General features: G+C 43.0%; 2 protein-coding genes across 3 annotated transcripts; both read right to left on the reverse strand.

Annotated features, from left to right (window-relative positions):
- Positions 1-9,876: 9,876 nt before the first annotated feature.
- LOC144715262 (eukaryotic initiation factor 3 gamma subunit family protein) lies at positions 9,877-25,196 on the reverse strand. 2 transcript variants are annotated; one of them, XM_078590197.1, is made up of 12 exons: positions 24,972-25,195; positions 24,737-24,867; positions 23,971-24,091; positions 23,587-23,668; positions 23,452-23,522; positions 23,097-23,138; positions 11,665-11,789; positions 11,032-11,125; positions 10,556-10,771; positions 10,339-10,444; positions 10,179-10,265; positions 9,877-10,102 (listed from the first exon to the last, which is right to left on the reverse strand). In XM_078590197.1, the coding sequence occupies exons 1-12, from the start codon at positions 25,094-25,096 to the stop codon at positions 10,016-10,018; spliced, it is 1,287 nt and encodes a 428-aa protein (XP_078446323.1). In that variant the 5' UTR covers positions 25,097-25,195; the 3' UTR covers positions 9,877-10,015. The 2 variants fall into 2 exon arrangements, 1 of the variants encoding a protein (XP_078446323.1); XR_013584564.1 differs by lacking the exon at positions 9,877-10,102 and having other exon boundaries at positions 10,223-10,265; positions 10,339-10,464; positions 24,972-25,196.
- LOC144715225 (uncharacterized) lies at positions 19,600-20,859 on the reverse strand. The gene is made up of 2 exons (XM_078590151.1): positions 20,041-20,859; positions 19,600-19,699 (listed from the first exon to the last, which is right to left on the reverse strand). The coding sequence occupies exons 1-2, from the start codon at positions 20,783-20,785 to the stop codon at positions 19,671-19,673; spliced, it is 774 nt and encodes a 257-aa protein (XP_078446277.1). The 5' UTR covers positions 20,786-20,859; the 3' UTR covers positions 19,600-19,670.
- Positions 25,197-26,158: the final 962 nt, after the last annotated feature.

Below are 26,158 nucleotides of genomic sequence, written 5' to 3' on the forward strand. Positions count from 1 at the left end.
TAGACGCATTGTCCGTGGTGATGGCACAAAGCTTTGACTCGATGGCATATTCATATGCAACTTCTACGATGATCCTCACCAAGTTGGTGCTGCAACGGGATCCCTTGATCCGTCGGATAGCAAGGAGTATCTCTCAGAGCTTCTAGTCGGTGTCAATCCAGTAGGTAGTGCCACCTAAAAGGGTGAGGTTATTTTGGGATGTCCAAGCATCCGTGGTAAGAGAGACACTGTGGATGTCAGCAAACATCTCTATTAATGTCCCTTGGACTTCTCTGTACATCTTAGCCGTTGCTTTGATTGCATTCAGACCAGGGATGTCCCCGACCACTTGTGTCTCGTAGAACCATAGTCTTCGGAATGGCTTCTTCTTCACAAGTTGCCAAGGAAGATCATTGTCGCAGATGAACCTGACGAACTCCTCCTCCGTATGCTCCGCATTGATGCCACGTTAGTACAACTTGTGGGATAGTAATTCGTAATGGAATATACTTCTCTGCTTTGTCTGGACTCCCTTGAGTTCATTGTGAAATCTACGATGTACTTTCTCTAGATGTCTTCTAAATATGTTTGTGCTCTTATCTTTATTTTTCTTGATGATGACCTTATGGGTGGGGTTCTGCACTTGACAAAGCGTACACTGGTACTCGTCCGGGTCAACTTCAACAAAACGCTCTAACGCTTTAGACTGATTGCGTCTTACGCTTCGAGATGAGATGTTCTCATCAACCTCTATGAGATAGCACTCCACGGACACTGACGGGGTAGTCCTAGTCGTTGATTTTGGAGTAGTAGCAGATGTGGACTCCATATATCTATCAAAATAATTCACAATATGCAGTCATTCATACAATGTGTGTGACGTGCAATTTTCACGACATACTAGAGACACATTCATGTATAAAAAATTTAATGGAGATTTAACTAGTTGTTTTATATACTCTAAGTTCATAAAAGTAAAAAAATTCAGAAAATAATGATGCTCTATTACAGTAAGTCAATTGAAGGACATTGATATCAATAAGAACAAACAATCCATCAATCATACTTACTCCGTAGAATGATCAAATCCTAGTCCACTAAGTAGAATGGATTGATGGATCCATTACAGTAGTGCATATGCAAAGGAGGATGGGCGGAAAGAACCCATTTCTTCTTTTCCATATTGTCAAACCCATTTCGAGATGACCATTGATAATTAATCACAACTCTTTAACCAATTGAACTAACAATAGATCGATGGATCGATAAACATTCTGGCGGACTCAAACACGATAATCACATAACACATGTGACAAAATGATATAAATTGTAACTAAGTAATTGATATATACGACAAATTTATATATAGGTGATAAATTGATATATATTTACCTCTTTTGGGTCGACGACAAAGATGCCTGCAATCAAGAAGCTCCACAAAAAATGTGTAGGAATGATCTGAAACATTTGGCAGATTCCATGGAAAAAATACATATAAAACATCCATATAAAAATATAGATGTACAAGTCAACTCATTATTTTAATAAGAATAAGAAAACAGAATAATCATAATAATGATATGATAATGCACATTAATCATTTAACAAATACAAAAAATTGATATATATGTAACTAACACAGTGTACCTCTTTTGGGTCGACGACAAATACGCAAGAGACCAGGTGCCTACGCTCGAGTTTTGTTTCAGCCTGCACAACAATGGAGATATAGACGTTAAGAAAATTAAGTGGGTTAAAATTAAGAGATTTAGAAATATGTCAGAGAAAGAGGAAGAGATTGGGCGATATATATGCGTGGAGAATGAACATACAATCACGGTAGCCAGGCAAAAAGCGTCGGCACAAAACTTCATGGAATTACGATCAATGTAAAGTTAAAGTAGAAGGGATGCTTTTATAAATCTCAAACTATAAATCCTTCTTTTGAAGAAATATGTCTTTGTACAGTACGTTCATTATTTTGAATGCCTTTCAGCGTTGATCCCTTCACTGGATTGTTTTGTCGAAACCTTTGCAAAATATAAATTTCAACTCATTGCCTTAGTTGAATGGTTCGCAATTTTAAACATTTATGTTCCATGAGGGGATGGGAAACCAATGTGCACAGAATGGGTTAAAATGAAATATTAGATCCCCATTCTGTGCACATTGGTTTCCCATCTAATCATAAGAATCAGATGTACGGCATTATTCCATGTAGTTAATCTTCTCCTGAACGTGTTATGAATGTATTTTATTTGGGTTCAAAGCAATAACTCAATTTTTTAAATTTAAATATTCAAAGTAAAAATTTAATGCGGGAGATGAGAATGAAGCAGGCTTAAGATAAATTTTATGACATCAATGTTTATGTACGAAAGCATGAGGATAAGAATCACTCTGAATCACGTTATGAAAGGAGCTCTAGTCTTACCTCGAAGCTGGAAATCCACTTTCTTGGCACTTATACCAAAAGTGGACGATCCAACATCATTTAGAGACTTTTGTCCTATCAGACTTTGTAATGTATGCAATAAAGTTGCATCAAAGATCATTACAAATCGACTAGGGACCTTCCTTGATAGACTTATCTCACCTGAACAGTGGGATTTTGTCAAGGGTCGACAGATCCGTGACAGTATCATGCTAGTTCATGAGTTAGCTGAGTCCTTAAACACTCATATTTGAGGTTCGAATGTTATCATCAAATTGGATATGGAAAAGGCTTTTGATCGAGTCGAGTGGAGTTTCCTTACCGAAATATTACGTCGCTTTGGATTCACCAATGCATTCATTGCTCTCGTTGATGTCTGCATTAGAGAGAATCACTTCTCTCTCCTGGTGGACGGAAACTCCACTGGCTTCTTCACGGCCTCGAGGGGTCTATGGCAAGGTGATCCCATCTCACCCACCCTTTTCATATTGATGGAGGAGGTCTTTGACGAAGGCAAATTGCGGTGTTAATTTTTAATTGTCATTGTAATTTTAATTTGCCTATAATCAAATAAATTTATAAAATGTAGAAACTTACTCAAAGATGTATAAGTGAGAGTAAGGTCGTCTCCAGAGGGACTGGCCTTTAGGTTTAAATTCAATAATTGAGTTATTATTTAATAAAATGTAGTAATAATCAATAAAGAGAATGGGATTAAGAAGAGATGACTAATCAATAAGTAGAGGGGATATTAGTTTAATATGGTAATAAGATAAGTGTAGAAGAGAAAATATCTAAGATTATATATATGTACTAGAGATACTAAGAATAAGAAGGAAGGATGGAATTAGATATTATATCTAAGAAGGATAATAACATAGTTAGTGAAAAGATATCTAAGAACTTTATAAGACATAGTTTAATAAGAGTAAAGAATAAGAAGGGGTAGAGTAGTTTTTTTTATATACTAAAAAGATAGGTAAAGAGAGAGAGAGTTAAGAAATTATTAACTATAATATACTAAGTAAATACAAGTAAAGAGAAATATTAAAAGGTTAAGGGGAGTAGTAGACTTTAATACTTATATGAGTATAATATTTATTCGATAGTTAGAATAATGTTTAGATGATTTTTATATATTCTATACAGTTTTGCATTCGATTCAAGGAAATAAGGGGTAGATTTAGTCGAACACCCGTGAGGTGTTCGACCAAATATCCGAAAGGAGGTCGAATACAAATATTCGTATAGAATATACTTAGTGTATTATGATTTTTTTAGGTGTTTATATAGATTTTTGTAGAGGAATTCGAATATATGGGGGTCTTTCGTCAAAATGCCCCTCAGGTGTTCGACGAAATGCCCGATAGAGAACGATATATGTACTTAAAGATTTTGTTTTAGTAAAAAAAAGGATAAAAGGATTATTTCTGTCGAACGACTGCGGGGTGTTCGACAGATTTCCTGAAAGAGGGTCGATAATAGGATAGGTGTATATTTTTAAATGTTTATAAAGTGAACTTAGATAAGTCGCAATGTATTCCTCGAACACACTAGGTGTTCGATGAAATGCCCCTACGAAATCCGTTAATCAAAATTGATGAATAATGCACTATATGATGAAATGTTCAGTTAAATTCTTCCTCTAATTTTAAAACGGATGTATGAGGGATAATTGACGAGGATCAGATCTCACCAAACGCCTTGATTTGGGGAACAGGAGTGGTGGCGCCGGTCACTGCTGCCGAGACTCGGTTGAATGCTTTCCCTGCTCTCCTCCTCCGTCCGGGTGCGACTCGACAATGATCCGACCTTCGTGATCTTCTTGAGAGTCCTTTAGCAACTGAGGCATGGCACGCCACCTCAACCAGCTCCTGGGTCACCTACGGGAGTCCTCCGCCGTCCCTTCTTTTCCTACGACGAGAGATGATGGAATTCGGGGCATTCGGCCCCTTTTAACGGCTTGGGAGGGACCCCAGAGGCCGTCCGATGGAGGGGAACGGGCCTTTCCCGACCGTTGGATCACGGCTGGTCCCCCCTCGCCAGCCAAGAATGGCCTCCGGCCGGCGGAGTTGACGGCTAGGGGCGAGAGAGGACGTAAATGCCCTTGGCCGTTGGATTGCTCTTATAAAATGCTGACGGCCACGATTAAATCGCAACTGTGGACCCCATGATTCGGTGTACCCAGAGCCACGTCAGCATGCATCGTCACCCCCCCCGTTAGCAGTACACGTACCCTTCGCCTCTTTTGATTCGTCTGTCGACGGGTCCAGCGGCCATGTCAGCCTAAACAAAATAAATAAGATAGTTAACTTTGACGAGATAGATCTCCACCATCTGGTCTTCTTTAAAAGATCGGACGGCTTTGAACCGGATTGGCTCGAAGCCCGGTTCTTTTTTTTTCTTCTTATTCCCTTATGATCGCAGCCTATTGGGCGTGATCGTATTTTCATTCTATGACCCGGCCCGACTCATTTGGAAAACGTGTTATGGGATTTAAATCCCATATTGAAAACTTCTAAAAAACGACGCAGTATATGAATTTTTGTGATTTATATTAATTGAATTAAAACGATATACATACCTCTCATGTGCGATCTCTATGGGCTTGTTATGCTCCTTAGTTGGCCCAATGAGGAGCCCTTTTTCATATATTTATTTATCTCTTTCTTTTTTCATTTAATTTTATCTATTTGTTTCTTCAAATTCAATACAGGCTTCACCCCTGCACTTTCATAAACAACATACTAAATAGCACATTAGAAAATTAAACAAGTCTGAAATGTATATTTTAACTAAGAAATATTTAAATTGTATAACATGCTTAAAAATGACATTAAAATGCAATTTTTATCATTTTCTCTCTTTAGTGCATGAAGTGCAATATTTCATAAAATTAGGTAAAATACACATGAAATGATCCCAAAATGCTCTTAAAATATGTATAATTACATCAAATATTTTGGGTCTACCAGTCTTTAGCCGATAACTCACACGAGTGATCGCCTAGAGCCTCATCCAACCATATTTTACAAAAGGAAGATGCCGATCCTCTCACACTCCTTATTTGAAGATGATGCCATCCTTTTCTTTAACGGATCTAAAAAATCAATTAAGGAACTCATGAGTGTTCTCACTATGTACGAATGGGCTTCTGGCCAGCTCGTCAATGCCTCAAAGAGCAGCTTTATGGTCGGTCCGTCCACCATTGTAAAGCGCTCTCAGATTATCCAACACTATACCCGATACACATGAGGATGCCTCCCTTTCGATTATCTTGGATGCCATATCTTTCTCAGACGGGCTAGGCATCATTATTTTGATGCCTTGTTGGCCAAAATGAGAAAGAGACTAGAGGGATGGAAACTTCATTTTCTATCCCCTCGGGGACGCATCCAACTTATTCGACATGTCCTCATGAGTATCTCGCTACATACCCTAGTTGTTCATTCACTATCGCTCATAGTCCTCCACTCTGTGCAGCGACTTTGTGCACGTTTCTTATGGTCAGGTCACCTCGAGGGAGAGAGTCTCCACCATTGGGTTTCTTGGGAGAAAGCTTGTCGATTGACTGAGAGGGGGTTCTAGGGATCAGGCGCCTTCAGGACGTCCAAGACATGTTTCAGAAGAAGCTCGTGTAGTGTATGCGTACCACGCACTCCCCATTGGGGAGTTTCATCTCAGCCAAGTATGGAGAGTGGGCTGGTAGAGAGATGGATATCTAGGGCCGTTGCAAATGGCAGACTAGGTAACGATATTGGCTAGAGATAGCTAAGGTCACACGTTGGCATCTCGGTCAAGGTGCGGTTAGCGCCTGGTATGACACATGGCTTGCGGAGGAGCCCTTAGTCCATCAGCCCCACTTTTTACCACATCACCTACGACTGACTGTGGCGCAATTGCTCATAGGCAACACGCGCAACCTTTGGGAGCAACATGGCCTCCCAATGGACATGTTATCCCAGGCTCAACATACTCCCATTGGTACCACTCATGACCATGCTTTTTGGATGCTTACCCTTGATGGGTCCTGCTCTTGTAGATCTTCTTGGGATCATTTCTGTGAGAAATCCACCATCTAGCCCTTGGGTCGCCACATTTGGCATCTAGTGATCATTACTTGCGTCTCCTTCTTTTATTAGAGACTCCTGCATCGAGGCTTCCCAACTACTGATCAACTGACCCATATCAGTCACTCCCTTATTTTGCGTTGTCATTGTTGCCCCGCATCTCCCCAGACTAAGACTATGGAGCACCTTTTCTTCCATAGTGAGACAGCCTAGACTGTTGGCACCAAATCACACACCATTGGCGCCCACTCCTCAGTACATCCTCTACTCTAACACCATTAGAGTGTTTTGGCAAGATGTATCTCTCGCCAACACGCTCTAAACGGAGCCCCTTCCTCCACGTCATCATAGCTTACCTACTATGTGAGATATGGAAAGAGCAAAATTCTTCTTATTTTGCAGGAACTTTCATGCGCTCCTTGGATATCATGCAACGAGTCAAGCAATGGATATGACACACCCACCATCTTCTACCACTTCGCCCCACAGCTCAGCCCTCTCATGCAACCTCTTTCGCTCTTGGGGCATTTCGGTGACCCTCGCCTCTATTCGCATTCGGCTACTGGTTGTTCGTTGCCATCCACGACCAATCAATACCTTCAAAATGAAAGGGGATGGTGCGGCCAAAGGGAACCCTGGGCCCAGCCGAGAGAGGCGGTATCCTCTATGACCATGCAGGGAGTATTATCTTTGCGTTTTTGGTTTTTTGTGATATTCAGGCTAATACACTAGCAGAGGCTATGGTGATACGTGATGGTTTACTCCTTTGTAAGGAACGAAACCTTCACAATATCGTCGTAGAATCAGACTCACAGGTATTAGCTGACATGCTTCGTGCAGTCAAATGCTCTCAGTGGCGGCTTGAGCGCGTATGGCAGGACATCATACGGTGCCGCCCTCGCACAACTAGTGTTCATCACCAGCTACACGAGGGAAATCAGACAGCAGATGCCCTTACCAATCACGCAGTATGCACGAGAACCCCTACCTCCTTTTACCTTTCTTTGCAGGAACTCCCTCCGACAACTCGTGGATGCTATCGCGTTGAATGCCTTGGCTTGTCGGCTCTTCGCAAGTGTCCCACACTATTGAAAGAGGGGCCGAGGGAGTGGCAGATTGCATGGAGCGCTAGAGGCGGGAGAGCTCATCCTCTTGCTTGATAGTCTGACTTGCCGCGCACCTCAACGTTGACATCAGCAGATGGCGGGTTGGACTGGGCACACTCCAAGCACTGCATCTGCTACACCAGCTCCACACACTCCTACTGGAACAAATGATCTGCTCCAGGCAATTGGCCCCCGCGATTGGCGTATTGCATGAAGCACGGGAGGCGCAAGCGCTCGCTCTCTCGCCTAACTGATGTCCTCGCCACGCACCTCATGAATGCCACTTGTCGACTACGGGAAGGTCTCCGCACACTCTATGCATCATCAGTGCCGCGAGGGGATCCGGAGAGACGCCGCCAAGAGCGACCTTCTCCGAGCACCTATCAGGTATCACTTATGTATCTTCTCTTTTTCCTGCACATGGGCGTGGACTAGTGAGATCCGAGTGTAATTGGGATACTTATGCTCGTTCTACGCCTATAACTACTGATAAACAATCTACTTATATATAGAATCCAGGGTACAGCTGGATCGATCTATGGGCACAATCGCAAGGTTGGACGTACCCGGCACCGTGTTTTTTGCCAATCAAAAAAAAGAAATGAGCTCTAGATTTCTAGCACCATTCTAAAAGCCTGATCATTCATCAAGTGAGTGGTAGACACATAACAAGGTAAATGGCATATTACGAACCTATTGAGAATTATAATGAGTGTCCGTGGTGTGTGAAGGGCGGGTGGAAAAAAGAAGACTGCAGCTGGTTGCACCGGAGGGGATGGAGGGTGGCTGTAGCTGCCGTTCTTGTTCTTCCTTCGAAAACAAACAAACATGAAAAAACTAGGGCGCTATGGGCGCCTTCTTCTTTCAAAATAAAATTAATTTAATTAGTAATATATATATATTTAATTTTTCATTAGGGATGGACTGGACAGTTTTTCCCCCAAATGGAATGAAACATTCACATCGTCGGACAAAAAATCGTCCATTGTCCACATCCGAGACGATCCAAAACCATAGTTTTATGTGGTATCTCAGAATTAGTGTTTGAATTAGGGTTTGGTCTACAGCCGGGCCCGTGGAAGACAGTCTCGGAATCAGTTTTTGGCAAAAACCTAACAATGGTCTCCGTCTCGGTGCTGGTTTTGGCTGACACGTAAACCTACATTTGAGCTTCAGGACAGTCTCCGTCTTGGGGCCAGTTTATGGCTAACGCCCACTAAAGTTTAACTTCACTATGGTCTCCGTCTTGGTGCCAGTTTTTGGCTAACACCTAAACCTAAAGTTGAACTTCAAAATGGTCTCTATCTCGGTGCCAGTTTTTGGCTAACACCTAAACCTGAAGGTGAACTTCAGAACAGTCTCTATCTCTGTATCACTTTGTAGCAAAACCCAAGCCAAAAGTTGAACTTCATGATGGTCTCCGCCTCAGTATCAGTTTTTGGGTAAAAACCTAAGCCTAAAAATGAACTTCAGGACAGTCTCCATCTCAGTATCAGTTTTGGGCAATAACCTAAGCCTAAAGTTGAACTTCAGGATGGTCTCAGTCTCAGTGCTAGTTTTTGGCTAACACCTAAAACTAAAGTTGAACTTCACGATGGTCTCTGTCTCTGTGCCAGTGTTTGATTAACACCTAAACCTAAAGTTGAACATCAGGACGGTCTCCGTCTCTGTTCTGTGGAACCTGTCAGTTTGCTCACAAGTTAAACTTTTGGTCAGTAGTTAATGAACAATTAAAGGATCAACAATAGTAGGTAAAGATACCATTTTTCCTGTAGACTAACTATGAAATCAAAGACAATTTTCGCATGACCTTTGCTTTGGCGTTGATATTTCTCCCAGTCAAACTAGAAGAACCACAGTAACGAGTTGAAAGATGGTGCTAACTTCAGAGGATCACAAGAATGCTGAGAACTGTGCGAGAATGAAGAGGAATGCAATACATGGAATGAGAAACGGAGGAGCAATAAAGGGGAAGCTATTGTTACAGATCCAGTAACCCTCCTGGATCAGGACTCTCCTGCTCTCCAAGCAACAAAAATCAATAATGATATGATGCCACTTCCGGTAGCCCTTCATGTTGATCAAGAATGTTTAGTCCTTGCATGTGCGCGGTATGCTGATTTCAAGCATCCATGGCAAAAGTGGAGACCTGCAAAAAACACTACCTGAAACTGCACATTCTAACCCTCTAAATTAAAATTTGGGATCAAGCCAAAAAATCCAATTTGCAGTTAGCTGATGACTCATTCACCCTCATTACTCAGATGTCTTCTGTCAAATAATTAGCTGTCCCCAGTAAATGCAGTGCCTCAAAATTCCATTTTTGACACAATCTTGGTGGTTAAAAAAACGTTCTGTTGAATTTTTGCCTACCTCAAAGTACCTATATTAAATTAATGCCGACAAATAATTAAGAAAATTTTCCCTCAGGATTCAAGAATTCTGATGCCGCTCAGAATGTACCCGCCGCCAGCGCTCATTTGCATGTGGGGGTGGGTTCGGGCTGGGAGGACCTGCAATACGAGCCGTCAGATTGAAAAAAATGGCCACATGGTGTGCCCAGAATGCACCACGTGTCACCACACGAACCTGGTATTCCCTCAGCCACGGCTCCGAGATTTGCAATGCCAAAGCCTTCTTCTCTGCCTGCAGCTTGTGCATACACGCCGCCAGCGGCTACGCAAAATGCCACATCAGAAAGTCAACTCAATTTGCCTAAAAGTCCATCAAGAATAGAGACAACTCAAACCTGAAGATAAGGATGATACACGACAAACGGAGACGAGTAGGTGAGAAACGGGAGTAGATGGTCAATGACAGTGCATGGGTCAACGTCCGGGGCGGCAATCATGAGGCTGCCAAACAAAAAGAAAATCTGGCGACGAATGAATAATCTGAGAACAATGGTCAACGCCAGATTAACAAAATAATTTCCTAATTTTCAGCGTTGACCAAGAACCCCACACCTGCTGAAACCCCTCTGCTTCCAGGTATTGACCAAATCTGCTGGCGCCATCTTCCCTGCGACTGCAGATTTCTTGACTGCCTCAGGATTGACCATATCTGTTGATTCATCAGGTGTTGACTGATCAGGCGTTGACTTAGAGGTCAACTCGTCGTTGGGTTGAGGATCAGAAGAGGAACAAGAAGAGAGCAGACTGGACAAAGATGCTCGAAGGATTCTGCAATAAGACTGACCAATATTAGTGACCCGAATCTGTGAGATTATTAATTTTTGTGAGAAGAATCTACGAGATTATAATTTTTTGAAAAGAATCTAAGAGATTTTAATTTTTTCGAAAATAATCTGCCATATTATATTTGTTCAAAAGAATTTATGAGATTTTCTTTTTTTTAAAGAATACGAGATTTTTTTCAAAGAAAGAATCTACGAGATTCTAATCCTTCAAACGTATAGGGAAAATTATAGGGATAATTGGACCTGGAACATATGTCATCGCCAAAGTTAAACATCCTCACAATATCGATCGAGGGTGGGGTAAGTCCAAGGTGGGTGCAACAGACATAGCCGGTGCCTGCCGAAAAAAGGAAGATTTTGACACTTCTTTACTGAAATGACTTTAAAATCAAGAACCTTGCAGGTTTCTTTGTTTTTGCTAAGCAATGATGAGTTAAAAAGTAAGGAAGGCTTATTCATTTGATTCAAATATTCAAATTCAAGGTTCAGAGCTAGCTTTTGGGTAGATTTTCGATGACTTCAACAAGAAGGAAGATCCAAATGTTTACTAACTAAAACCGCTTCATTTCGTGAGTCACAGGCTTCTTTTTTGGTAATTTGACGATTATGAAATTTGTTTGCAAGCTTATTTATCAATTGATCAAAGAGTGTCAAATTGGACAAAAAGGAGAAGATTTTGGAATTAATTTATTATCTATGCTCAAATCCAATTCTCGCACGTTTCTTTCTTATGGTAAAAATGATATTAACATTTATTTACTTATTATAAATGGCTAAATGCATGGCCGCGTAAGTTTATTCTTGTTTTGGACAGAAAATGATGAGAAATATAACCCGTTTTATTTTCTTAAAAAAATATATAGTCTGTTTTATCACCTCCAAGCCGTTCTGCCACAGCGCCAACGAGAAGTCCACCAGCCATGTCCAGCACAAGAGCTTCCGAGTGGGCGCCAATATTTCCCATGGAAAGCAGGAGAGATAATGTGTCCACGCGTAGGAAGCTAGCAAATACAGTGCGGTAGCCATTAGAAGGGATCTAAAAGGCATTTAATCGAGCCTGAAGTTGATCTTACTGGTTTCCTATCCGCAAAGAAATATTGTAGGCCAAAAAATAAGACTTTTTATCAAAAATGAATTTTTCCTGTCAGTTCTTTAAATGAAAAGAGAATACTTTTTTCGGAAAAGTATTGAAAGTAATAAATAAATAAACTAAAATAAATCAAATAAATCAACTATAGAAGGGAATCATTGTGTTATCGTCTTTCTTTTTGTTGAAAGGGTGTTATTGTCTTAGTCGCCCCTTATTCCAGGCCTTGAGGGGACTGGAGGGCTAGTTGAATATTTAAATGAGGGTAGCACAGTAACTCCATTTGCATGTCATGAGGAAGCATTCCGACTTACTTCAGTAAAAGCCGTCCCCTTCAAAGTGATATGGTCTTTTACATAGAATACAAGAGGCAAAAGAAGAGATACCTGTTGAATGTATGGGCCTAAAATATATAAAATCCTGTATTAACAGGCCTAAGTGATTATGGGTGGTATTCGGCCCATAAGCCCATTACCCGATCTGGTTAAATAACAGACCGGGTACCTTACGGCTAGTCAAACTAGCCGTTAGAAACAGCCCTACATATGTACCCGAATTTTGTGAATAAAATTGCTCTTTTCACTGTATCTTCTGTGTGCGTCTCTCTCTCTCTCTCTCTCTCTCTCTCTCTCTCTCTCTCTCTCTCTCTCTCTCTCTCTCTCTCTCTCTCTCTCTCTCTCTCTCTCTCTCTCTCTCTCTCTCTCTCTCTCTTCAAGAATCAAGATAAATCTACAATACCAACATGAGACGCAGATTAAGGGGTCAACATGGGACAAGCTCATCACAGCATGTGACAGCTTAGAAATAAAAGGGCTAACCAGCTGATACGATCCAAATAACAGTATATGAAAGGAGAAAGAAAAGAGGGAAAGTCATTGGGCCAGCTGGCGCTGAGCTGGCAAAATAACCACCTGCTTCTTGAATGGTAGCGTAGGGAGGGAATGATATGAGCCTCCCTAGGACATACTTAGAAAAGAGAAGAAAGAAGAGGAGAACAAGATCGGCCACGTCGGACGACCTTCAAGAAGACCTTTAGGCGGGAAAGGAGCCTATAAATAAGAAGGCGGGGGCAGGGGCGGGGTTTTGGGGTGAGCAGAATAAAGAAATCAGTTGGCACCTTCAGCTCGAGTGGAGATCCTCCGACTCGTTGGGCGACGAGAGCGATTCGCCTCGTCGTATTCCCGTTCCTTCCTTTCTCTATCCTTGCTGATCACCCATTCGGGGAGATTGTATTGTTCTCGTGAACTCCGTGATTCCGAAGTTGGTATTCTTTTCTTGATTCGGCATCTTCTCCTAAGAAGGCGGCTTACGATCTATCGGTCTTGACGGGAGTCATAACAACTGGTATCAGAGCAGGTTTGATTCTTTAAGAAATTGCTTGCCTTGATTCCATTGTGTTGTCAAGATTGCATAACAGAATTATGGAACGCGAGGTCAGCAATCTTGAATTCCAAAAACGCACTAACACGGTTCTGGAGCGGATCATGGAGCAGATGGCGGAAATACGAATGCAGATGGCAGATATGAAAGCGGTAGCCTCTCCAAATGCAGTTAACCAGCCAGAACCCAGAGCACCACGAGATCCTCCAGAAGAGCGACAACCACCTCCCAGGTTAGCCATGGATTCCATCTTTAAAAGAGGAGATTTACCTACATTTCAGGGAGAAAATCCCGATGGCTGGATCAAGAGAGCTGAACAATTTTTTCGCCAGCATCCTATGCCAGACGCTGAGAAAATGCATCTAATTTCTCTGCATCTGGATGAAGTGGCTCAAGATTGGTTTGAATATGCCGAATTAGAATTTGGAATGCAAACATGGGATGTGTAAGAAACTGAGGAGAGAGAGAGTGAGCCAGGGAGAGAGAGTGAAACAGATTTTAGGGCACAATCAAAAGGATCATCTCTTTACTTCACCCTGGCCCCTTTTATACAACTTAATAATTCACAAGAGGAAGAAAAGTCAAGAGGAATATTCCCTGAGGGGAATATTCCTTCCAACGGTCATATTTAAAAATATGACCGTTGGAGTCCAGTCCAGCTGCAGTCAGCAGCTGGACTGTCCAATGACTGGATTTCCAGTCGTTGGAGAAAAACTGGGCCTGACTAAAGTCAGGCCCAGAATATATTAGGCCCTAATTGGCCTAATATATGGGCCCTACCGGGCCTGCACTAATGGGCCCTTAATGGGCCCGTAGTGAGATGGTTCGGTTAGTGGTGTATTTTATTCCTTCCCTAGGATTAGTCTATTACACTTTACAATGCCTTTGGCCCACAGAATGCTATACTGATAACAGGATGAATTTAAGGAGCAATTCTCTAGCCGGTACAGCATCTGCGTTCGAGGTCTTTATAAATCCTTGTTTGAAATTCAACAAACTGGGTTTGTCACAGAGTACAGAGCGGCATTTGAACGTATCATAGCACAGCTACCCCACCTCCAAAGGGACGTCAAGGAGACTGCGTACCTGAGAGGATTGAAGCCAGAAATTTGTAGGGAGGTCCTCAAGGCAAGACCATATGGAATCAAAGAAATTATGGATTTATCCTTGCAGGCAGAAATCGACCTTGGAATTCTATATTCAGCATGGCAAAATGATCCTTGTTACCCCAACGTTCAAGCCCCAGACATCAAAGGAAAACGACCCATGAACGATCACAACTATCACCAAACGTATCATCAGGCACCTCGTACAGATGTAGCCTCCACTAGCAGGCATCCACCTGCAATCACTCAACAGCAACCAGCAGGGCGCACTGGTAGACGCCACAACTTAAGACTCACAGAGAAGGAATTTCAACAGTGCAAAGACAAGGGTCTCTGTTTCTACTGCAATGAACGCTTCGCTCCGGGACACCGCTGTAAGAGAAATCTAAACCTAGTTATGGTATTAGAAGGAGATCAGGATTGTCAACAAGTGGAAGAAGAAGTAGATTACATGCAAACTGATGATACTCCAATTAATGAGGGATCTCTTCTTACTGCTCAAATTGCATTCCATTTTTCGGAATCTGCTTCCCCTAATGGGTTGGTTAAGTTGTGGGGAAGCATTAGAGGGGTCAGAGTGAGAATATTAATAGATGGGGGGCCTACTCATAACTTCATCAACTCAGAACTGGTTACCACATTATACCTGACGGTGTTTCAAGGACCCCCTTTTGATATACTTCTGGCAAATGGTGTGCTTCAGCAATCTTCAGGTGACGCAGGATCTTATTCCTATTCCACTTCCCCATATGGAAATTATCCTTGGAGTGCAATGGTTGAAGACCCTAGAGTGGTTCTACAGCAATTATAAACTACTAAATCTCAAAATTCTATGGGAAGGCAAGATTCACACTCTCAAGACCGATCAAGACTTACTTCCTCGAGGGGTATCGACTATTCCATCTGTTCAAGAATTCATAAGCAGCAAGCGACAATTCAGAGAGCTGTATGAAGCCTGCGATCCTCATCTTCCAAGGGTACATACTCTACAACTGAATACTCGACATCATAAATTTCATGAATTTTATCCCACGGTATTCACACCTAGAATATGTCTACCACCAAAACGTCAATTTGATCATCAGATTCATCTAGTTCCAAATTCTAAAACCCCAAATGTCAGACCATTCCGATATTCTCACTTGCATAAGAATGAGCTGGAAAAGGTGGTTCAGGAATTGTTAGAATCTGGTTTTATTAGATCCTCAACAAGTCCTTTCTCAAGCCCTGCATTAATGATAAGGAAAAAGGATGGAGGGTGGAGAATGTGTATCGGTTACAGAGCACTGAATAAAATCACTATACCCAATCGCTATCCAATACCTGTCGTGGATGAATTGATGGAAGAACTACATGATTCCATTATTTTTACAAAATTAGATCTGAAATCAGGGTATTATCAAATTCGCATGTTTGAATCTGATATACCGAAGACTGCTTTTAAGACGCATCAAGGCCACTATGAATTCACAGTTATGCCTTTTGGGTTGACTAATGCCCCGGCTACATTTCAGAGTCTTATGAATTCAATCTTTAAACCATTCCTAAGGAAGTTCGTGTTGGTTTTTTTTGATGATATATTGGTTTACAGTCGAACAGCTTCTGAACATGAAGATCATCTGCATTCAGTCTTCAAGGTACTACAAGACAATCAGCTATGGGTAAATCAAGCGAAATGCCAAATTTCACAGAATCAAATAGATTATCTGGGGCATGTGATATCTCAGGAAGGAGTGGCCACCGACACCCACAAAATTGATGCTATCATGCAATGGCCTATTCCGTCTTCTATTAAGCAATTGAGGGGTTTCCTGGGGCTCACAAATTATTATAGAAGGTTTGTAGCAAACTATGCTTCCAGGGCTCAACCTCTGACTTCCTTACTTAAGAAGAATTCATTTGCATGGAATGAAGAAGCCACTTCTGCCTTTAATCGACTTAAGCAAGCCCTCTCTACCGCACCTATCCTTAAGCTGCCAAATTTTACAAAGCCCTTTGTGGTGGAAACAGACGCTTCCGGTATAGGCCTGGGAGCAGTCCTCCTTCAAGACGGCCATCCTATTGCATACTTCAGCAAGGCTTTATCTTCTCTGACCAAATTGAGATCCGCCTATGAAAGAGAACTAATGGCAGTGGTCCTAGCAGTACGTAAATGGAAACTGTAAACAAGAAAAGAACAATTCTTGATACCAAATGAAAGAGATTACAGGGTTTTATAGGAAGCCCTAATGGGCTGACTAGAGAGGGCCCTTAATGGGCTAACAAGAGAGAGAAAATAAAGACATGTAATACTCAGATCAACACTCCCCCTCAAACTGGAGCGTGGATGTTATCCACACCCAGCTTGGAACAGAGCTCCTCAAACCTAGGGGCATGAAGCCCTTTGGTGAAGATATCTGCAAGCTGTTCAGCGGACGGAACATAAGGCGTGCAAAAATCTCCCGATTCAAGCTTCTCTTTGATGAAATGGCGATCGATCTCGATGTGCTTTGTACGGTCATGCTGAACGGGGTCATGAGCAATGCTAATCGCCGATTTGTTGTCGCAGAACAGCTGGACAGGAGAGGGAACTGGACACCGTAGCTCACGAAGAAGTTGGGTAATCCAAAGTGCTTCACACAGACCATGCGCAAGGGCACGGAACTCCGCTTCAGCACTCGATCGAGAGACCACTTTCTGCTTCTTGCTTCTCCAAGTAATCAGATTGCCGCCCAAGAAGGTGCAATACCCAGATGTGGACCGACAATCAACCACAGAGCCGGCATAATCTGCATCGGTGTAGACTTCAAGACGCAGGCCGGTATGGCGACGAAACAATAATCCACGGCCAATGGTGCCCTTCAGGAAACGGAGGAGACGATGAGCAGCATGAAAATGACTCATGCGAGGAGTCTGCATGAACTGACTCAGAACACCTACTGAATATGCAATGTCCGGGCGAGTGTGGGTGAGATAAAGCAGTTTTCCCACAAGTCTTCTATATGGGCCAGGCTCAGCAAGTTCCTCATCCGCATCGGCACCAAGTCGATGGTTCGCATCAATCGGTGTCGAAGCAAGCTTGGCGTCCTCCTTTCCAAGCTCACAGAGAAGGTCCACCGTATACTTTCTCTGACAAATAAAGATCCCGCTGGAAGAATAGGCCACCTCTATGCCAAGAAAGTACCTCAACGGACCAAGATGGCGAATAGCAAATTCCGACGAGAGATATATAGCCAGCTCAGTAATGGTCGTCGTATCATCACCCGTAATAATGATGTCATCCACGTACACAAGAAGAATAGCAACTCCCCCTGACGTGGAATGGCGGTAGAAAAGGGTGTGATCACCATTACACTGACGGTATCCACGACGCTGCATGGCCGTCGTGAAACGACCAAACCAGGCACGAGGAGATTGCTTCAAGCCATATAATGCTTTCTTCAGGCGACAGACAACAGACTGCGGAGACGATGGCACTAAGGAAGTGTAGCCAGGAGGTAATGCCATGTAGATCTCCTCAGTCAACTCTCCATGCAGAAAAGCTTCTTCACATCATATTGTTGCAAAATCCAGCCCCGTTCCGCAGCAAGGGCCAATAAGATCCGCACAGTATTCAGCTTGGCGACGGGAGCAAAGGTCTCCTGATAATCAATGCCATGTTTCTGAGTGAACCCTTGTGCCACAACCCGGCTTTGTGGCGCTCAATAGAACCGTCAGAATTATGCTTCACAGCATACACCCAACGGCTACCCACGAGATGCTTCCCGGCCGGTAGAGGAACCAGATCCCACGTTTCATTGTGAGCAAGAGCCTGAAGTTCTTCCGCCATGGCCTGACGCCAATGCGGAAATGAAAGGGCAATGTCCACCGTCTTGGGAAGGGAAGTGGCATCAAGGGAGGTGAGAAGGGCATGATAAGAGGGTGAGAGGCGATGAGAGGAGATAGATTCCGCCAACGGATAGAGGGGAGAGGAACGGGAAGAGGGCAGCACGGCTAATGAGGAGGTGGCAGGAGGGGTGGAGGTTGAGGGAGACGGGGCAGCAGGAGACGAAGAAGGAAGCCGAGGCTTGCGACGAGCAAGGGTAATACCGTAGCGTTTTTCAGGCGGGCAGCGACGGATAGGGAGCGGAGGAATCGAAGAAGGTGCAGCAGAAGGGTCGAGCGCAGGAGCAGATACTGGAGGAGGCTCCACAGGAGGGACTGAGACGGCGGCCGGAGGCGGGTCGGGAGGCACAATTGCTGGAGGAGCAACAGGCGGAGACACGTCGGGCGGGGCCGGTGAAGAGGGACGAGGGACGAGGATGAGGAATTCGAGTGGATCGGAGGGAGATGGGGACGATGAGGGTTCAGGAGAGGAGGAATAGTAGGGAAGCAATTCATCAAACGTGGCATCTTTGGTGACGACGAACCGACGAGAGGGTGGATGATAGCATAAATAGCCTTTTTGGGTGGAAGAATAGCCAACAAACACACACTTGATAGCACGGGGATCCAGTTTATCACGACCAAGTTGGTGGTTGGGCGCATAGCATACACATCCAAATACACGAGGAGTAAGATGAGTTCGGAGAGAGAGAGTTGGAAAGGAATGCTGAAGACGGTCAATGGGAGTGGAGTAGTCAAGCACTCGAGATGGAAGGCGATTAAGAAGATGGATGGCGGTGGAGACGGCTTCCCCCCAAAAACACTTGGGCACATGCATATGGAAGAGAAGGCTCCGAGTCATTTCAAAGATGTGACGGAATTTTCTTTCGGCAACGCCATTTTGCTGTGGTGTATAGGGACAAGAAGTTTCATGGATAATGCCTTTGTCTTGGAAGAAGGTGCTTAACGTGGTGTTAACGTAGTCTTTAGCATTGTCGGAGCGGAAGCGACGAATGGATATAGAGAATTGAGTTTGGATAAGGGAGTAAAATTGAAGAATGACACGAGATATCTCCGATTTGTTCTTCAAGAAATATGCCCATGTGAATCGAGTAGCGTCGTCAATAAAGATGCATAACCACCGAGAACCGGAAGTACTATGAATAGGGGAAGGCCCCCACACATCGGTGTGAATAAGGGAGAATGGGGTCGAAGAATGAGAAGACGAGATAGGATACGTGGTACGATGATGTTTGGCAATTCGACAAGCAGTACAAACAAAACGGTCCACAGAATGGCCTTGAAAGAGTTTAGGAAAGAGACGATAAAGAGTAGCAAAAGAAGGATGGCCGAGACGTCGATGAAGAAGCCACATACGCTCGTGGGAAGCCGAAAGGGAAACTGCCGCAGCAGCAAAAGCAAGAGAACTCGAACAAGGACGAACAGGATAGAGCCCCTCATGCTCCTCAGCAATGAAAATCGTCCTCCCCGACACCTTATCACGATAAAAACATGAATTAGGAGAGAAGGTAAGGTCTTGTTTCAAGTCGCGAACAAGGCTAGATAGGGAGAGAAGATGATGAGTAAGGCGAGGAACATGAAGAACTTTAGATAGATGCATAGAAGAGGAAAGGGCCACACGACCAATACCCGCCACGGTGAGAAGATCGCCGGAGGCTGTTTTAACTTTGGAGGAGCCAGAAACGGGTGCATAAGTTTGAAAGGCTCGAGGATTTGGGGTCATGTGGGCGGTGGCACCGGAATCAAGAAGCCAAGTGGAAGAGGAAAAAGAATGGCCAAGAGGGGATGTAGGTATGGGAAGACTGGTGGACATACCTGCGTGGGCCAAGGAGCATGAGCCCACGACTGGAGGATCAAGCAAGCGGTGTAAACGCTCCATCTCTTCCAGAGTGAAGCTAGCGGGCGAGGCACTAGTCGGGAGAAGACCGTACAGCATAGGCACTTGACCCGGGGGGGACACTGACGAGGCGGCTGCAGCAAGGTTGCTCGGTTGTGCGCGTTTCCGTTGAAGCTTGTGGCACGTCTCCTTAGAGTGACCTCGCTTCTTGCAGTAATTGCAAAACAGCGAAGGATCACCCTTTGGATAATCCTCCGTCCGAGCCGTCGGACCACGTGGCAAAGAGCCGGGTGGTGGAGTCGACGATGGGCGTGCAGACGAAGAGGAATGAGCTACAAGTGCCGAAGCCGAGTTCTGGGCCTGCTGAAAGCGGGATTCTTCAACCCGCACACTGTGGAGCGCATCCTTGAAGGTAGGACCAGTCTCCCGATGAATAAGCTGAGCCCGTACAACTTCATATTCCGAGTTCAGTCCCATAAGAAACTGAAAAACCCGAAGTTGAAGAGTATATTGGCAGTCCACCGAATGGGGGTCGAGCGGCATGTAGTAGTCAATTTCATTCCACAACGAAATGAGCTCCGTACTGTACTCCCTGATAGATCGGTCCCATTGACGCAGGTTAGCGGCCCGATGTACCAATTCGTACAGAGTTGCAATGTTGTGCTTCTTGGAGTGGCTCTCAAGTGCTGCTTCCCAGACCGCCCGAGCCGACTCTAGAGACATGAATTCACCTTTAACACTAGGTGAATACTGTCCAAGAGCCAACGATGAACTACCCCCTCAACGTCCAGCCAGTCATAATACTTAGGATCGGTCCGGGAAGGTCCGTCTTCTAGAAGATGGCGCATCAGACGCCCTTTTAAAGTTATCTGGACGTACTGGCGCCATTGCAGGAGATTGAATCCAGTAAACATACCATCCGGAGGCATCCGAGGCAAAGAGGATGGTCCAGAGGAGGACGACCAATTCCCGGGCTTGAGAGGCATCGCAGATGCATGTGGCGTAGATACCGGCGTCGAGTCTGGCGTAACAGTAGAGGTCTGGGCTTCAACCGGGTTCGTCATGATGAAAGCAGAGTAGACCGCAGTCAGAAGGCGACGGAACGACGAGAAGCCGGGACTGCAGGCGCCGAGACGTCGGGCGCCGGGACGGCGGGAGCTGGGACGGTGGGAGCCGGGACGGCGGGCGCCGGGACGTCGGGCGCCGGGACGGCGGGCGCTGGGACGGCGGGAGCCGACGACGGTCGCCGGGCGGCGCGAGCCGGGCGGCGCGAGCCGGAGGGCGCGAGCCGGGCGGCGCGAGCCGGGAGGGCGCGAGCCGAGGGGGCGCGGGCCGGGACGGCGGGCGCCGGAGCGGAAGACGCTGGGACGGCGGACGTCAGAACGACGAGCGCCTGGGAGGCCCGGAGCGAGACGGCGAGAGACCGGAGCGCGAGATCAGGCGGTCGTGAGAACCGCCGAAGATCGGAGCGCAAGGTCGAGCCCAGGAAACCCAGATTAGGGTTAGGGTTAGGGCTCTGATACCATGTAAACAAGAAAAGAAAATGAAAGAGATTACAGGGTTTTATAGGAAGCCCTGATGGGCTGACTAGAGAGGGCCCTTAATGGGCTAACAAGAGAGAGAAAATAAAGACATGTAATACTCAGATCAACAGAAACATTACCTCTTATTTCAGAAATTTTATATCCATACCAATCAGTTCAGCTTGAAATTTTTGAATGACCAACATGAAATTCCGCAGCACTACCATAAGTGGATCTCTAAGCTCTTAGGATTCAACTTTGAAATCAAATAGAAGTCAGGGAAAAAGAATGTGATCGCTGACTCCTTATCTCGTTCCATGGAAGATGGCCAGGTAATCTGCAACGCTATCTTTACTACACATTGGTTAGATAAGTCAAAACTTGTGAAGGAATATGCTGAAGATTCGAAGCCCCATTCCATCAAACAGTCATTGAACTCACAAAAGACAGCAGTGCCCCATTACCACCTACAAAACGACCTCCTATTTTATAAACAGAAATTAGTATTGCCCAAGCATTCTTCTTTGATTCCACTCATCCTCCACGAATTTCACGACGCCAAGGTGGGAGGTCATGGTGGATTCCAGAAAACTTACAAAAGAATTTTACAGCAACTCCATTGGCAGGGAATGAAGAAACAAATCCAGAAATATGTCTCTCGATGTCAAATATGTCAAAGGCGTAAATCTTCCCATCTTAGTCCTGCAGGGCTTCTCCAACCCCTACCCATTCCTCAACAGATTTGGGAAGACATTTCGTTGGATTTTATTGAAGGTTTACCACTCTCGCAAGGCTACAACTCCATCTTGGTGGTAGTGGACAGATTGTCCAAATACAGTCATTTCATTGCAATTAAACACCTGTTCAGTGCATCGAATATTGCAGACATCTTTATCAAAGAAATAGTCAGACTTCATGGAATCCCTCGTTCCGTTGTCTCTGATAGGGGCAGTGTATTTACCAGCTCTTTCTGGAGGGAAATACATAAACATCAAGGGACTGGGAAGACATGTCCATGGATATGGGAAGACATGTCCATGGATTTCATTGAAGGACTGGGAAAATCTGAAGTACTCATCAAGAGGAAGCATCTTCAGGACCAGCTTGTGGGAACCAGCTGCGACTATTGCCAATATCTTCCCAGACTTCTCTCTTGAGGAAAAAATGGCAGCTACATCGCTCACCTTAGGTGTAAGAGGGCCAATCACTTCAATGGATTAATGAAACGCTACAATTTAGAAAGGATCAGCAGAATATTAAAAAAGGGAAGGTAATATGAAAGGCTAAACAAGGGAAAATGTGCCCTCTACAATCAGGATACTTCTAGAGATATTTTTCTTTAATCTGGACAACTTTAAAAAGACTAATATCTGTCTTTTTCATTTTTTAACTACCGACTATCTGTTTATGCGTTATCATTTTGTGTTTCTCTGAATTGTTGAACTGCTAATGTTAACAATATTTTCAATAAAACTGTGCAATGAAAGGAGGATAAACAAAGGGGGAATTACCCTGTACGATTAGGATATTTCTTGAAATACGCTTCGCAAATGCTGCAGAATATCCGCCAAAAAAGAAACTCCATGAGATTCCACTACAATCAATTGAGAAAAAAATAATCCACAAATTTGCCAAATCGCACGGACACTAAATAACTAAATAGGAAAGGAATAAACAATTGCAAATGTTCTTTTGGACCAAAAACTAACGCATAGAATAAAAAGGATAAATAAGCAAAACAAATAATCACCAAAAACAGAAATGAACTAGTGTTCATGGAAAATGGATATAACGAGAGGCTCTCCCATCATATCAACTCAGAATGCCAGATTTCGTTTAATCAAAATTCAATCTCAATGAAATCACCTTCGGGAGAAAGGGCGTCGCAAGAGTATCTTGGGAGCATATTTCTTTTGCTTTTTCAGTTTGTATTTCTCCTGTGCATAAAGTTATTATCAGTATTTAATAATAAGAAAATAACAAGTGAGGTCGTATGACTACCTGTGAGAACATAGTTTTCTTTTCGAATGTTGAACTATTTGAAATTAAAGCTTCAATAATTTCCTCTCCAGACGCCCCGCATCTGCAGATCCAGATGACTGTATGAGCATGATTGATACAAATATTTTACAAGGTAACTAAATCAAATATTTTATTATAGTTCAGAGAAGAATAGTCAAAGCAAAAACTCAGAGATCAAGAAGACGAAGATGAAGAGGAAATATAGTGTTCCAAAAAAAGCATGGTTGATGCAAGAAAGGAAAAGAATTTATCTTTCATATTTGCGAAAAGAAAAGTCTCTATTTTTCCTGCCTTGACAGACAGGATTTTGAAAAAAAATTCTATGAGCGTTAACCTTTAGGGTCAAAGATTGAAGGGTCTAACCTTCTCATTTCATCTATGTCCATGCCAGTTAGGCTTTGGGCTTTATTGTCATCAATTAACATTCTATTATCCTTCTCCTCAGACGTAAGATTAGCAGAAATTTTCTCCTCTGGATCCAAACCTGTTGCTTGTCAGGAAAAATTGCAAAAATAATTCAACATGCTATACAAAAATTGTCAAGAATCGGTGAGAATCTTTAGATACTAAACGTGTGAAATATTAGAATTATCATTTCAATATCCTTGGAGAAAAATATGGCCGAAACTTTTGTTCTAATTATCACTCTTGCATTTATCGTTGACGCAAATATTTTAACGCCCATTAAAATGACGTGCTAAAAATGCATATTTCCTCTGATCTCCCTCCTAAATATTTCACCACTGTGATTGTCAGATGCAACATGGTCATTAGTTAACCACTGAAGAATCAAAACGAAAGAATTCTTTTAAACATTAATATCTAGGGACCCTTCCGGAAGATTCCAAAAGTCATCAAGCAGTTTAGTCGGGAATATTGCTTTCAGACGAAACGAAAGAGTCACGCACGAGATCAAGTATAAAATTATACAACCATAATTGAATCATCATTTTAACCGAGACTAAAACGAGGCTGGCGGGGTGAATACATAGACAGTGAGACAACAAAACAAGTAGAGAGCACAGTCCAGCGCAATCGATTCAAATTCAAGGACTTCTCGTGCTGCATTCATCGATAATTATCACTCAAACTAGTAAATGACGCCACAATTAAATGAAAACAACCGCACCTTCTGTCGTCCCCGATGAAGCAAGCACCAGATGAGGCCCCTTTGGACCATTGACAACTTGAAAAAGCGAGCCAAATGGACATCCTACCAGAGGTTGCAAGGAGCACTTCTTGTCCCCAATCTTGACCGACCTGCGACCCAACACCCCAGATGAAAAAAAAAATTAAAAACAAACAAAATCGAATTTTGATGTGCACCCAGAGAAAGATATAATATAATGAAGATGGGGACTTACGCAGACGGAGAAAGGCGCGCGAACACAAGCCGATCGCCTCCATTGATGTCGAGCAAGACGCTGCAGCCCTCCCAAGTGATCTTTTTGTTGTAGTTCGAAGATGGAATTCCTCCGTCGTCGCCCATTCTTCTCGTTATGCGCGTGGATTGTACATTCAACAAGGAGGATTCTAGGGCAGAGATCGAATGAAGCCTTGTGATTGCTTCAAAAACCCCTTCTTGGGGTTTTAGGAATTGAACTTTATGCTGCTCAATTCTCGCATTAATTTTACTTTTCCCCCTCTATTTTTCCTATTTTTACAGTGGGTTCCCTAATTTTACCCCTTGCATTGCTGATTTTCAGTTCCCACGTAAAATGATACTATCCTGAAATTCCTGCTTTAATTCCTCGTAATTTTGTTATTATCCATTTGTAATTCCTGCGTTTAAAAATCAGATCCCCAAAAAAGGATCCGGATATATCCTCTTAATTATTCGTTCATTTGAGCATCTGGCTAGAAATATGCTGGTTAAAAGTGTAGAAATGCAGTTTATGCCAATACTTTAAATTCAGTATTTTTAAAATTAGTTATTTAATAATCAGGAAGTTGCTCAATTCTGGGACGAGGAATATCCCGCTACTCCCCTTTTTTCCTACATATTTACTGCATTGTGTATAGTGATTCTAACTCTTACAACTATCATGTAATTCTCGTACTCAACTTTATCAGTTTATTTCTAAATTACATAAGGGGAAATATATTTCTGCTCAAATATATAATTAAATATATATTCTTTACCTATACTATCATGTATTTCATATTTTTCTCATCTCACCTACTTATTATCCAAATATTTTGCCCTCAACTTACTATAACATATATATCCCAATCTTGCCTAGGTAATATTTTACAATTTATTAGTACTAATTCAGTATATTAAATTATGTATATCATCTCAATATTTTTAATAAGTAGATTTTCCATCTCATGAAAATATTTCATATAAACTCATTAAATATGTATTACTATATTTACTATTATAATTCCAGAATTATTTTTACTCATTATGTTGCCTATTACAATATTATTTACTGAGAAATAAAAATATTTTTAAAAACTCAAGAAATGATTTAGTACAAGATTCTTAAATTATTTCTTTAATTTTATTTTTTTCAATTTTGGAAAGGCATCCTTCACTAATTCTCAT

Source organism: Wolffia australiana, chromosome 18 (assembly GCF_029677425.1).
Source record: "Wolffia australiana isolate 7733 chromosome 18, ASM2967742v1".
Classification (NCBI taxonomy): Eukaryota; Viridiplantae; Streptophyta; class Magnoliopsida; order Alismatales; family Araceae; genus Wolffia; species Wolffia australiana.

Coding starts and splice junctions, on each gene's coding strand:
- LOC144715225 (XM_078590151.1), bottom strand. CDS start 20,785: ATGTCTCTAGAGTCGGCTCGGGCGGTCTGGGAAGCAGCACTTGAGAGC. Junction 19,700..20,040: donor ATGCTCCTTGGCCCACGCAG/GTATGTCCACCA, acceptor TATCGTGATAAG/GTGTCGGGGAGGACGATTTT.
- LOC144715262 (XM_078590197.1), bottom strand. CDS start 25,096: ATGGGCGACGACGGAGGAATTCCATCTTCGAACTACAACAAAAAGATC. Junction 24,868..24,971: donor GCGCGCCTTTCTCCGTCTGC/GTAAGTCCCCAT, acceptor GTTGGGTCGCAG/GTCGGTCAAGATTGGGGACA. Junction 24,092..24,736: donor TTCATCGGGGACGACAGAAG/GTGCGGTTGTTT, acceptor GACAAGCAACAG/GTTTGGATCCAGAGGAGAAA.